The sequence below is a fragment of the Patella vulgata genome, chromosome 7 (genome assembly GCF_932274485.2).
Source record: "Patella vulgata chromosome 7, xgPatVulg1.2, whole genome shotgun sequence".
Classification (NCBI taxonomy): Eukaryota; Metazoa; Mollusca; class Gastropoda; family Patellidae; genus Patella; species Patella vulgata.
Window position 1 is genome coordinate 52,949,203 of NC_065885.2, and position 14,363 is coordinate 52,963,565.

General features: G+C 29.7%; 1 protein-coding gene across 1 annotated transcript in view; it reads right to left on the bottom strand.

The window, feature by feature from the left end:
• Nucleotides 1-96: 96 nt before the first annotated feature.
• Nucleotides 97-14,363, bottom strand: part of LOC126828790 (voltage-dependent calcium channel subunit alpha-2/delta-1) — a 47,586-nt gene continuing 33,319 nt past the window's right edge. The window contains exons 26-38 of the mRNA XM_050558773.2: nucleotides 13,793-13,876; nucleotides 13,338-13,441; nucleotides 12,478-12,576; nucleotides 11,941-12,119; nucleotides 11,539-11,609; nucleotides 11,053-11,134; nucleotides 10,618-10,679; nucleotides 10,077-10,103; nucleotides 9,850-9,875; nucleotides 9,476-9,593; nucleotides 7,146-7,267; nucleotides 6,541-6,623; nucleotides 97-6,032 (exon numbers count right to left, since the gene is read on the bottom strand). Coding sequence (XP_050414730.2) covers nucleotides 5,916-6,032; nucleotides 6,541-6,623; nucleotides 7,146-7,267; nucleotides 9,476-9,593; nucleotides 9,850-9,875; nucleotides 10,077-10,103; nucleotides 10,618-10,679; nucleotides 11,053-11,134; nucleotides 11,539-11,609; nucleotides 11,941-12,119; nucleotides 12,478-12,576; nucleotides 13,338-13,441; nucleotides 13,793-13,876 — 1,174 coding nt within the window. The 3' untranslated portion in view covers nucleotides 97-5,915. The remainder of the gene's footprint in view (nucleotides 6,033-6,540; nucleotides 6,624-7,145; nucleotides 7,268-9,475; nucleotides 9,594-9,849; nucleotides 9,876-10,076; nucleotides 10,104-10,617; nucleotides 10,680-11,052; nucleotides 11,135-11,538; nucleotides 11,610-11,940; nucleotides 12,120-12,477; nucleotides 12,577-13,337; nucleotides 13,442-13,792; nucleotides 13,877-14,363) is intronic.

Here is a 14,363-nt window from a genome sequence, read left to right on the forward strand (position 1 = left end):
ACTGCAACAACAATAACCCATGTTAGCATTAATAGATAGTTTAGATATTGATAGCAATTGATAAAAAAAACTGAGAATAAAAACCCTGTACACATATAAAGATGAAAGCATTTTATAAGGAATTCAATATAAAAACTAATCACACACATACACGCATTTATCAAAAAAAATCTGGTGCAAATAATTTAACAATAAAATGTATGTACTGGTACTGAAAATAACATATTGATGTATACTTTTTTATAACTCATATATAACATTATAATTTAGTTTAAAGATACATTATGCAAGAGCTAAATCTGTCTATTGCAGGTCTTTCTTTAGGCCTAAAATGTTATCTAAATTATTAATTAGACATTAATTAACCTATCCAGACCATAATCAACTCTAGATGGTTATGCTTGCCTGCGATCTTTAGTGGATTATGAGCCGATTTACTGCATAACTTTCCTTCACGATTTAACGATTAAATGGATAATCAAGACTATGCTGTTTATCGTACTGACTTTAGTAATGATGATCGAGACTACGCGGAAATTTCAACCGCTTAGTTCTCGGTTCATAGCGGATCAATTTGAATGAAATTTTCAGCAAATTGCCTTTACATAATCTAGTTTTTAACTATTATAGTGAGAACTGCCAACTCGTTATCGAATCTCCCATAATGTATCTTTAATTTAAGAATGTTAAGGCTTACCAACAAAACAGCTAATTTTTTTTTATCAGCCTTTCTTCTTCATTTAATTTTAATCACAGATTCAGTTTTAAAATTGATTTTTAATTGTATCAACATTGTTTTTATTGTAGGTATTATACAATATATTTTTATGACAAAATCTTGTACAGAACTATTCATTTCAATATACAGACTGGCAATAAAAATACTGGCATCAAATTAAACATGTGCCAACTAGCAGCTACACAATAATCCAAGCAATAATAAATATTAAATGCTTTTGTTTTCTTGAAGCAAGTAGAAGCAATAACAATAATTCTGTCAATATTGTCCTCAACTTTTGAACATCAGATTGCTATATCTAATTACAGACCTGAAATTCTGTTCAATTCCTAGAAATAATTAGGAAATCCAGTCAAAGCTATGAAGGGGGTTAACTATAATTATCAGAAATAGATGAAAATGGAATGGTCTGTCTTAATAATGTAAACAATGCATACCTAAATTTAAAAGAAATTGTGTGATAAATTTGTTAAGTTTCATCAAGTACCATTAGAAATAGTTGAAAGGCTTCTCCAATAGCAGACCATGACGAGCGACGACGAAATATACAACCACATTAAAATTAGGTCAGAAAAATGGATTGAATATAATTGAAACTATATTTTAAAAGGGCAGAGAATTAGAAAAAAAGATGATTAAAGTGTTTCAAAAAAATTATTAATACAAAATATTCACCAAATACCAAATGCTATTATGAAAATATGATAAATATATAAGAAAATCTCCAATATATGCTGAAAAGATAAACCACTAAGACATATTCAAAATATTCAATCAATATTGATTAAATTAAAAATAAGCCAAATATTATTATTCAAACAAAATGATGATCACACTCACACCAAATGCTTTTTTTTTTTTTCCAACATATGAAAACCATTAAATTTTAATGTGTTTCATTTCAGCATTTACTGATTCTGTTATGATTCTTGGCCAAGCAAGCCTTTAACAAAGTATTCCTTTATGCTTTTAATTAATTTTTCACATTTTTTCTTTTTGAAAATACATTTTGCACAATACCATACATGTGTATTATAACTAAGTGTATAAACGTATTAATGTTTTGTATAATTTTGTTATTAGATAATGATAAATTTTATGTTATATAAATTATTAATTAGACCTTTATTAACACTCTTTGTGCCATAGGATGCTCTTAAATTTTCCAAAAATTTAAACACGATTGGCAGTTAATGATTTAATTAAAAAATGGATAATCAAGACTAGTTATTATAGTAACAATGGTAGCAATGACAATCGAGACTCTGCTTTTCTCCTAACAGCCCTAACGTCACTCAACTTGACTGAAACTTAAAAGGTATTCACTTTTCATTATCTAGTTTTTAACTATTATAGCAAGAACTGTCAGCTTTTATCTAAATCTTACATAAAGCATCTTTAAATAACTAAAATTCAAAGAAAGAGCCTTTTGACATGAAACTACCAAAATAAAACTTTTAAATGTCTGTAAATGGGTTTATATTAATATATTAAAAGTAAAAAATAATAAATTGTGTACTAAACAGTGGTTGTTTCCTAGAAAATATCAACAGAACTGCATCGTTTTAAATAAATATATATTTCACAAGGTGAATACACCTGAAGTGTCAAGTGACACAGAATTTGGTCATGTCATAATTAAGCTAGTCTGGTTTATAGATATAGCGTGTGCAGAATAGTGACATAATATAATATTTCAGATATATATTAAGCATGTGCAGAATAGTGACATAACCCTTTCTGAAATAGTGATTGGGAGAGATAATAACACATGCATTTGACACATGCCTTGTTGCCACTAATTCTTCTTGTTTACACGATTTGACACATTTCATGAGTTTGAAAGAATTTAATTACAGAACATTCCATAATTATTTTTGGATGCAATGTATACATAGGACTCTAAAGAAGAATGCAATACTAGGCTAATAAGGTGTTCAAGGCATCATTTTACCTTTTTTTTTTTGAGCCATGTTTTTAAAGGACTCTATAAACAAGAATGCAGTACTAGGATTATTAGGCATTCCAAGGCATCAGAATCGAACACATTACATTTTGATTATAATATTCACACAATCAAGGAACAAATACTTAAAAAGGAAGAAATTGATTGAGCAAAGAGAGACGTACATATGATGAGAACACATAATGCAAGAGTTTGTGGAGAATGAAATGATTTGTTTCTATATACAAGGATGTTACATATTCAGTTTATTTACATGTAATAAAATTCTAAATTATAAAAAAACAAACAATATATACAAAGGTTAATATAATTTGAAAATTAGGAAAAAAGGAACAAAAATTATAAATACATACATTCTTTTTGTATAAAAAAAAATATAGTAAAAATTAAATTTTTGGTTAGCTATTTTACTTCTACAGGGTTTCAATTTTGGCAAAATCTGAAGAATATTTACCTTTTCAAAAAAGAGAAAAGAAACAAAACTTATGCAAATTTATGCTAAATGTAATTAACGTATATAAACCTGTACCTTAATTAATATTTATTTTAATGAGGCATATCAGGCATTGTCTTGTTAAATAAAGATATCAGACAACAACTTTATATTTTCTCTTACAATAAACAACTATTTGTACATGTAACATAGAATATTTGGTAATCTTAATAAATAACAAACAGTTAATAAATAAGTAGATAATTAATAGGTAATTTATATATCTACATAATAAATAATTCACCACAACCAACTATAAACAACCTATAATACAGTTACACCCATATCACTCGTAGGTACAGATAAATTTTACTTTGGGTTGCTTTTGCCTGTACTGTAGACTTTTAAAAATATATGACTCATCTGGCACAGAATAAGAGACATGTATTGCTAGGTGTACTGTATATTAAATAATACCATCAAATAACAATTAAATGCCCATCAGGTATTTTGTGTTTGTAATGCTGTTACACTTACTTGGTGCATACAGAGACTAATTTTGGCCACTAATAAAATGTCTAGCTTTATTTCTCAATGAGGGAATTTAATTTAATTCAGCTTCATAATAATATTTAATTTAATTAATATAATTATTCCAAAAACCAACCTTTTCTAAAACCATGATTAGAATTACCCAATATTTTTGACTAATATGGGCTGTATGTTTACATGAACACTGAAACACACGAAAAGTTCACCAATGGGCATTTAACTTCCAATATAACTAATATCAATATAACTAATTTTGAGTCAACAGTATGCTGATAAATGGACTGTGTTATCAGAGATATCATAATTTAATTTATTATATTATATTTGATTGAAAAAATTATATTCTTTTATATATATATCTTATTTTAAATTTCATATTGCACTTCACTGGAACATTTCAGAATAAGAAAAATATAAGTTTATCATTAGTTAAAAGGTTGTATAACTTGTATCTGGTGTTTCTGGCTCTCCTGAACAACTAAGAAAACAATTGATACAAATATTGACTTTGTTTAACAATTTATATTGAATTCTTCTTGATAAATATTATGAGAATGTATGTTTAAAGCAATATTGCACTTAACATGTCCGGTTTTATTTTATATCACATCCATTGTATTTCGTATTATTTCATATTATAATTTATATCTGTATTATTTCATATTATAATTTATATCTGTATTATTTCAAGGTTCTTTAACAGCCTTTAATGTAATTGGTTATAGTTTATAATTTATGTTATTATTTATATCACACTTTATGATAAAATATTATTTTATGTTAAATATAATCTATATCACAATTCATGATCTCCAATATTTTGTGTTATGATTTATATCACACTTTATGATCAAATATCATTTTATGTTATAAATAACATCACAATTCATGATCTCCAAGATTTTGTGTTATAATTTATATCACACTTTATGATCAAATATTATTTTATGCTATAATTTATATCACAATTGATGATATCCAATATTTTAGGTTATAATTTATATCACAATTCAGGATATTCAATATTCACAATCAGTATCATCTTATATCCTATAAATCAATATTGCACATTATCATACATATATCAAGAGGTTATAATAAAATCATAATATCAATAATACAATTTATATTGCACTTAAGTTGAGATTTTATCCATCCAATCTTAGAATTTATATTGCACATGTGACACTGTAATTAAATGGTGTATATCATATTTTATAAGCCCCCCCCCCCCCCCCGACAAAAAAAAGAACACATCTTATAATCTTCAGCCTACACAATTAAATTCAATCTGACCCTTTTCTATTTTTTTTAAAACTAATACCCGGTATACATATTTTGTTGTTTATAGTATCTAATATGTATACCAGTATAACTTAGCATCCAAAATCACAGTACAATATCCATAAGGAACAATTAAATTTTCTATTTGGTTTTTAAATATATTGAAGGAAGCCATGAGGATTTTTTTTTCTCCAAAATTGATTAAAATGTAAATAAAGCAAATTGCTCAAAAATAATAATCATAAAAAAGATAAATAAATTGAAGAAAACCTGAAAAGTGAAGCTGAAGTGCAAAGGGAGAAATTTGGGTTTTAAATAATAAAATAATAATAAAAAAATTCAATCCTATCGACAAATATCTTAAATATACAACAAACAAAAATCCTCTTAATCAGATGGAAAAGTATTATCAATTTACAAAATCTTCAGGAAAATACTACACATCTTCATCAAGGCATGGACGCGACATAGAAAGTTGTATTTACACATTTTGAATCTCTAAGACGAAAACTAATACTTTAAGACAAAATAAGTAAGTTATTTATACCATATAGCCTACTGTTCGAAAATAAATACTGATTTCAGAGTAGCTAATCTTTTGAATAAAAATAACATTTGATTAAAAACTTATGTTACATTTCAGTATCACATCAAGTTAATATATTTCAATGGCAATCTGTCACAAAAATTACTAAAGTATACTTTAAATAATAAATTTACAATTTGATCAGCGGTTGACATTTGATGCCAGAGAGTATTTCTAAAATAAATACTGACAACAGGAGCTGATTCTCCTTGAAAACAAAACATTTGTTGGCTAACACTAAATATTTAGGTTTTTTATATTCCAACAGCCAACAATTAGGAATGGGAAAACCTCCAGCACTTAAGGGAAGAAAATCAAATGGAATTAAAATAATAATAGTAATTTGGGTAGTTTATCAGCTGGCTGAGTTAGTGAGTAGCCAGACTATAGATAACATTAATGAACAAGAAAGAAGCAGATTTAATGTATTATGATAAAATATAGATCCACTTCCACATTTACTTTCATCTTCCTACAAAATAATAGACATATAATACATTACAATACAAGCTTGCAGTCATTACAATTATTTATATCTTCAAAATTGCAGATGATTTGTCTTTTAACAGATGTTAAATACTATACCTATCAATGTGAAAGTAATAAACCAGATAGCTCTGGCCCAAAAACTTTCTGCTTTGTGTCCAACAAATCTGACAAAACAGTGTTAATGTGACCTATACTTTTGGTTGAAAGTATGCAGAATACATGGTGGATTAGGACAATGTTTCCCTAAGTCACTCCATGAACTTTATAGCCAATTACCATATAAATAAATAATCCAATTTTTTATCCAGACCAATAGTTCTTGATTGATCCTTTCCCAGAATTGCTGGTACCAATATATAACATAATTTTGTTCATGTGTTACTAGCGCCATATTTTTATGCTTCAGTTTCTGTTATTGGATAGATGTTTTGAACAATTGGTAATTTATTTGATAAAGACAATTTGTATTACATAACATATGACATACTGACCCTGTCATCTTGATCATAACAATTCATTGGATGTTTTCTGTACCGAGGTTCTTCTGATAACTGACAGATTTCATCATCTTCCTCTGTAAAAATAAATAATTAACTTGAAGAAGTTTTCTTTACAAGGCCAAACTAATTTGATTTTCTGTTCTTCAGTAGCAAGAACAGACAGCTCTATATCTAAATCTTTACATAATGCACCTTTAATTTAAGAATATGTGGCCTCTTAAAATGCTTTAGGTATATTTATGTCCCAATCAAATTTGGAATTCTTGGATAGGCCTGTATGTAGTAAAACAGCAAGTTTTAAATAGAGTTTGCCAGGAATTGAAACATGACAATCAGTGTTAGCTATTATACAGTAAGCTTCTTCACCTAATACCCTTCTCTTGTTTAGAGTGTACAAAAGGTTTCCAGGTAAGGGGCATTAACTCAAAATTGATAAGGCTAATCTCTACTCCATAGATGAACAGTGATAACAGATAGTAACCCATGTGCTTGTCTGTATCGTAAATTGATACTATACTGATATTTTACACAGGACAAATGGCTAGTGAAAATTTAAATAGGCTAGAAATAATAATGAAAAAAAAAGTATTGCCTACCATCATCACTGACTTGTTGGGGTTGTTGTAATAATGGTTTATACATACTACATTCCTGACATATAGGATCCGTTACTACTAGTATCAAATTATTTTTTGTTAATCTTACTGCTATTACTTTCCTATAAATAAATACAAAACATAGTTCATGTCAACATCTTCTCTTTCTTTCATTTATTAAAATTACATTACAAGCTGTGATCGAGAACTCCTCAGAAGATTATCATTTACTTAATAATGGCAATTCGAACAAGACACCATTTGAGAAGTGAGAAAGTAATTTGGTTCCTAAAAACTGAAGTACTAATGAGTCCTATCATTATTAAACATATATTATGCAAGAGCTAAATCTGCCTATTATAGGCCTTTCTTTAGGCTTGAAATGTTATATGAGTTTTAACTAGATTAATTTAAAAATGGGAAAGCGAGGCTAAGTCTTGAATATATCAGTGCTCTGGTTACCAAAATGCACACATCTTGTCAAAACTACAAACATTATTAACTTGAGTCTGAAGCACTGATGGGATTTCAAAATTTTACTTGTCGGACATTTTACCGAAAATAAAGGGGCATAACTCTTATCGTTATTTAAGAAGACGAATTCGTACCACAATTAAAAGTCACATGTCAAAATATTCAAATCCCGTACGTAATAAAAATAGGTGAACCTCGCTATTTTTCATATTTAATTCCCGTACAGTATTCAATTCATACCACAATTAAAAACCACATGTCAACAAAATATTCAAATCCCGTAATATTTTCGTGACATGTTGAATGAAAGCTTGCCGATCCTGCTTCGGCATCAAATTCACAACCATAATATTCCTTTAGAATTATGTGTCTTCGTTTATACGGCAGCAAAATATGAATGCAGAACTTTCGAAATAGTTAAATCACTTGTAAACAGGCAAAGCTAACTTCAGCGAATAACACTCTTTCATAGTCACGACAGAGTGACAGGCATCATAGGCAACACAGCAGAATGATTGACGCCTACAAATACGTTAGAATTTCTGCTCATATAGCTATTGGTAGCCCCTCCCCTTTTTGTTATTTTGCTGGGTGCGTACTAGTCTCGGTCACCCAGAAACTCCTAGTCTTCAATATATTCGTAGAATATTTTTCTGGATAATAGAGACTAATTGCCTACGTGACTCATCACACGGCTTCATAGTAAGCACTGCCTAATAATATGTTAAGCAATATTCGTGCCGCGCTCGAGATCAAGGGAAAGTGCCACCATGGATGAGAATTTCTATATGGATTCTTAAAAGACGTAAAAGATATCGTAGACAAAATGACTGTCCATTGATTTAGGGTGTTATTTACTCTTACGATATGTGACATCTATGATTAGTTTATTATAGATGATGTCGGCTCACATCAATGCGATTAAGATGCCCGACAAATGAGGTGGATTAAAATTATAATCATTCTTATTGAATTGATGAATAGTCCGACAAAAGGAAAGCAATGACTTCTGTTTAAGATTAGATTGATGAATTGTCCGACAAAGGATTAAGTCAGTCAATCAAGGCAGATTAAGTAGTTAAATCAAGGTAGGTTTATACTATAGACGGTATAACACGATAAATACGTTGATCACTTAATTACCTAATAAACCCAGCGTATTATTGACGATAATCGGGTTGAGTGGTAGTTATACACTCAGTAAACTATATTAATTTGGAATATTATTCACCATGTCTTGATGTCCGATTGGGCATATTCCCGGTCGGACAATTTTGGGCGTTTGGAAAAAAAGATTTGGACAAGTCCGGAATATACGGGCAAAATCCCATCACTGGTCTGAAGGAACACTGCCAGATTGTCCTCATTCTTTTTATAAACACACTTTCAATAGTTTTCTTAAGTGCATATAAGAACAATACTTATAAAAGAAGCTAAATCGCTAATATTTGGGACCTAGAAATTGACATATGTAATATGAATGTATATAAACTGATTTACATTCAATCGTTTACGTTTTTACTCTAATTTCAAATCAGTTATGTTCGGCGAAATATGCCAGAAGCCTCAATCGAATGCGCATGTTCTCCAGATAAGAATATACGTCACTGTTTGACATGATTTGTGGAATATGTCTAGCGTCGTTACAAATGGTGTTGAAACGCATTATGGTGCACGATTCGTGTACCAATGGTAAAATGTTTATTTTGTCTTAAATATTGGATATCAGGAGCCCATCTTTTCCCGGTAAGATCACAACATCAATGCTGACTTAAATTGACAAATAATTGTGTTTTCATTGTCGAAGACTTTGGATGATATTGAGTTAGCGACTTTGCTACTTTAAATCAACTCACCTTGTACAATTATCACAAATTATATTATCATCATATTTATCTTCTTCACCATAATAATACTGATACATAACTTGAACACATGTCTTTACTTTTGGTATCTCATCCTCAACACCGTATACTGTCAAAAAAACACAAAATTCATATCTCTAAGCATTAACCAAGCTGTATAAAGAAGCCGGCAAAGTCAAAAAGGACATCAAAATTTAACCAAAAGATATGTTTGGGTTATATTTGTCAAAATGTGAACTGATCATGAATTTAAAAATCCTGTCAGTTCTTCTTTACAGATAAAGAAAATAAAAAGTAATATAATAAAGAGATGTTCAACACTTTATCAAACAAATTACACAACAAAATTTGAATATAAAACATACCATAAGTTGGTTCTGGGAAAAGCCAACTGAAATGACAAAAAAATAACAAATTATCTAAATATTTTAACAGGAAATCCTTTTCATAAACCATAAAATATGAATACTTTACTTTATACTTTCACTTAAACATGTGACAATATCAACTATTGTACATAGTACATGTAAATTTAACTACTTCAGTACAGTAAAGTAAGCTTACAAGTAAAGATATATTCTATGGTACTTACTTGTAAATATTGAAGTTTATATATAACCTGCAAAATATTATGGAACAATCAATTTTGACCTTTATAAACAGAAGTAAACATAGAGTTGCCAGACAATGCATATAAACCCACCAGCAGTTTTTTTGAAGAGCAGCTTTCAAATTTCAGAGTAAGAATAACTATGCATAACATAGATGGGAGAGTCTGAATTCTAATATAAATCCTCCTTAGGATTAGGGCAACAATAGCAAAAAAGTTTGAAAAGAAAATATCAGACATGTAAAATGTTCACAAGGTTTAGGAGAAAAGGACCAAAAACTGTTATGATACTCTAAATATATACAATCCAATCGTTTCAAAAAACATTCTCAATGTGCAATTCTGTATTCCAATAGAGTTCCTTGGTCCTGAGGAACAGTGTAGAAGTAAAGTGACTTGATGAAAACAGAAACAAATTGTTAAAACATAAGTAGATATTAAATTATCAAATTCAATGTGCATCATTTTCTATATAATATTGGTAAATTAGCAGAGGTACAGAAAACAAGAATACAATACACACCATGAAAATTTAGCTGACCACCAGTTCACTGATAGAAAATCAAATAATAAATTGATGGAGGGCTGAAAATATACAAATATGTTTCATAGAAAAGTATAATTCAAGGAAACTTTTTGATACATACATTCTTGCATGTAAAAATTCCCTTAATTTCATAAAGTTTTACCAAATCCAGTGAATGGAACCAGGGATTGACTGCAACTTTTCTCTACCATCATTCATTGAAATACACATCATCACAGTGACATACTGAATTTTGAATCTGCTGCAGCTCCTAAAATATTTTCTATTTAGTAAGACTTTGTATAGACTCTTGACTAATGTGTTCCCCACCCCACCCCTCCCCTTTTAACAAGCTACATAAAATCAACATTATCATAACCTTAGTACAGCAGAAGCCTGTTCAGTAACTAACCCTGATATTATTCAACTTACAATTTTAAAGGCAGTAAAACCAGCACTGGTAGTATCATCATCACGGATAACACAAGATGCTTGATAATTCAAATGTTTGTTTCTGTGAAAATAAAAAGAAAGTTATCTATGAATAAACAATCTCTCAAAAATAACTTTATGTGGCTTTCAAGTTAGTACATTAAACAATTGAATTTTCTATTGATCTTATAATGATAAGAAAGAAGTAAAATAGAAGTACAAAGGTGGGTACTTTCTGACTTTATAAAGGACTGTGTCTAAAACCAATTATATGATGAGTGTACTTTTTGAACAAATAGTCAAAATATCGCGAAAAAATTTGAGAGTGAACATGATACATTTTAATTGAATAATGCGCAGGGACCTGGTCTTCATAAGTTGCCGCTTTCGTCATCGCTTAAACAAGTAACTGAATCTAACATCTACCTGAACATAGATTTAGATGCTAACAATTCGTTTCTACAAACCTGCCATTTAAAGACTAACCTGTTATATACAGAAACATTCAATAATCTCTCCATAACACTTGGATCAATTTTACCAAAAAATTCTCCAATCTAAAATGAAACAAATTAAACAAAATTACAAGGCATAATCAAATTATTGCACCATAATATGTTATAATTGATTTCTTATTTTCTCCATCGACTAATAAAAGGGGAATGACTGGCTTATCTAAATGAATGGGTTGAGAAAAAGAGACCATTATTTTCTTTAGCAACCAATTGCCATCACCTTGTAGCAACTATCTGTCAGTCATGATAAATGTATTTAACAACAACTATTAGATACAGACAATTAGATTTATAGTTGATGTCAAAACATAGTTTATATGTGAGTTGTTTTTACAAACAGTATTCGTAACTCTTACATTCATTCATAACTAACCTTGGGAACTAAATCTTCCTGGTTAGTTGAGACTAAGAAACCACCATCGTCCAGTAAATGACAAGACAAATAATCTGATTCATTACAGTGATAAGCTAAAGGATATTGTATACCAAATTTCTCTGAATCATTGATGAGTTTCTCCTGTATTTTGTCATGAGTTATTTTTACTCCAACCACTGAAAAAAAAACCCCAACAGATATGATGCTGTGTAAAAGATCATTTAGTAGTTGATATCTAATAATGCATAGTTATTAAATTTTTCTGAAATTGAAGCCAGTAGCTCTCATCATTATCATTTTTCTTTTATGAGAAAAAAGAAATATGGAACATCCCTTTTAACGTAGAATGACCTACTTTGAAACTCCTGAGTCCAATTATAGAAGAATGGCATAACAAAATATGCAAACAATATGAACAATCTTTCTAAAAATAAAGGCTTACATTTAAAGCATTTAATATGGACAATCTTTCTAAAAATAAAGTTCTTGAACTTTTAAAAACATTGAAGAGTAAAGAAGGCTGTAATATTTTACCTGCTGGTTTGTATATAACTCTAGACATTGTACCATCTTTAATATTAATAGAATGACTGACCATTATCTGTGGTATACCACTCTCATTTTTAGATAAATCTGAAATATTATTTTACAATAACATTCACTGTAAATAACATACAAAACTCACACATCTGGGTTTTAAAAATACCATAATTCACTACAAAAGGTTGTTCATCAGGCCAATATGTGCAATTTGATTGGTAGCTAAGTTTACATGATCTGAACACAGGTTTCAATGCTGATTATTCTTAATGAAAAAAAAACACCTTATATAATTTGTGTGAAAGTCTTTTGGCATATCGTGGAACAAAATAATGTGATACATGATATATTGCAACACAATCTGATTAAAACACAGATTCATTTCGTTTTTTTATAGTTTATATTTCGTTTTATTTGTCTGTACTACACTAGGATCTGGAAGTGTTGTTATATAACCTGCGTTCTGGATGGTGTGAGGGATCAGCCAATGACACCATCTTGGTGTGCGATGCATGGAACTGTGGGTAAACCACTAGAAACGTCAACACTGACAGATTTATCAATGTCTAATGTCATAGGGTCAAAAGCCATCGTACGACCCCTGACACGACCTCCCACTACAACTGGTCAGATCTTCATGTAGTGTAGGTCATCGAAAGTATAAAAATACGAAACAAAATATTGATCTAATCAGACTGATTGCAACAGGTCTAGCAACTATATGCTATTGATCCCAATCCTGTGGTATAAATACATATATCGCAATACATGAGATATCATGACAGCCCTAGCAACTATTGATCCAGATCCAGTGGTATAAATACAAGATAAAGTCAATAAGTATTAATATTTACCAATAGGTTCTGGTGGTACAAACATATATTTATCTGTATTTAATGTTCGTTTATAATAATCAGCCTTCCATGTATCTCTATATTCTTCCATTGTCTGATTTTCACTGAAATTTCAAGATTTCATCTTAACAATATGCATATTATGAAACACTCCCTCCCCTGGCTAAGGTTATGCTATAACCTTGGGTTCGAGAGCATTAAGTATTTTTTAAATCCTCTGGTAATTTGTACGATAGTTTATGTTTTTGAGTCATTTTAGCTCATAGATATCAAACACTGACCTACATCTCTTCTACTCCCCTATTATTTTTCTAAGTTCCCTACTTATTATATCACTGACCAACTTCTCCTCTACTCCCCCTTCCCTATTTATTCTATCAAACACTGACTATTTATTCCTGGACTAAACCAGAATTTGATATCTGGAGAGAAAGAAGAACTGTATCAAAACCTACCTGTGTTGGTATATCTGTGTTAATCCACCATTAGTAGCCACGAAAGCAATAATTAATCCATCTAATTTACCCTCTGATTCTAACCTATATAAAATAGAAAGAAATTTTTTTTACATGTGTAGATGGTGTGAAATTAGTCGTTATTAACTAGCTGTGTGCATTTACAACATTGCATGTGGTATTCAATCTTAGCTTTTCGCATGAATTTATTCATATCTATTTTTTTCATCAGTATCATTTTCGAAACGAATAATCAAATATAATTAAGTCAATTTACTGAATATCAAGTAAAAGTTCTCAACCTGTCGCAAGCAAGGACCAGGAAGTTTTACTTAATATCTGTCAGGATCAAATCACCCGTCACAACTAGTAGACAAACGTACATTTTAAGGACTATATTGTACCTTTAACCTCTATGTACATCTTGTGCAATAATACAATAATTCCCTGCCCAGAATCAATACAATACATTTGAATTCATTGTTTGAAACTTTTTGTTAAACATACAATGCAGCAGTAGGTCAATAAGCATTTTCCTTACTTATGCAAATATAAGGACTGAAAAGTGTCC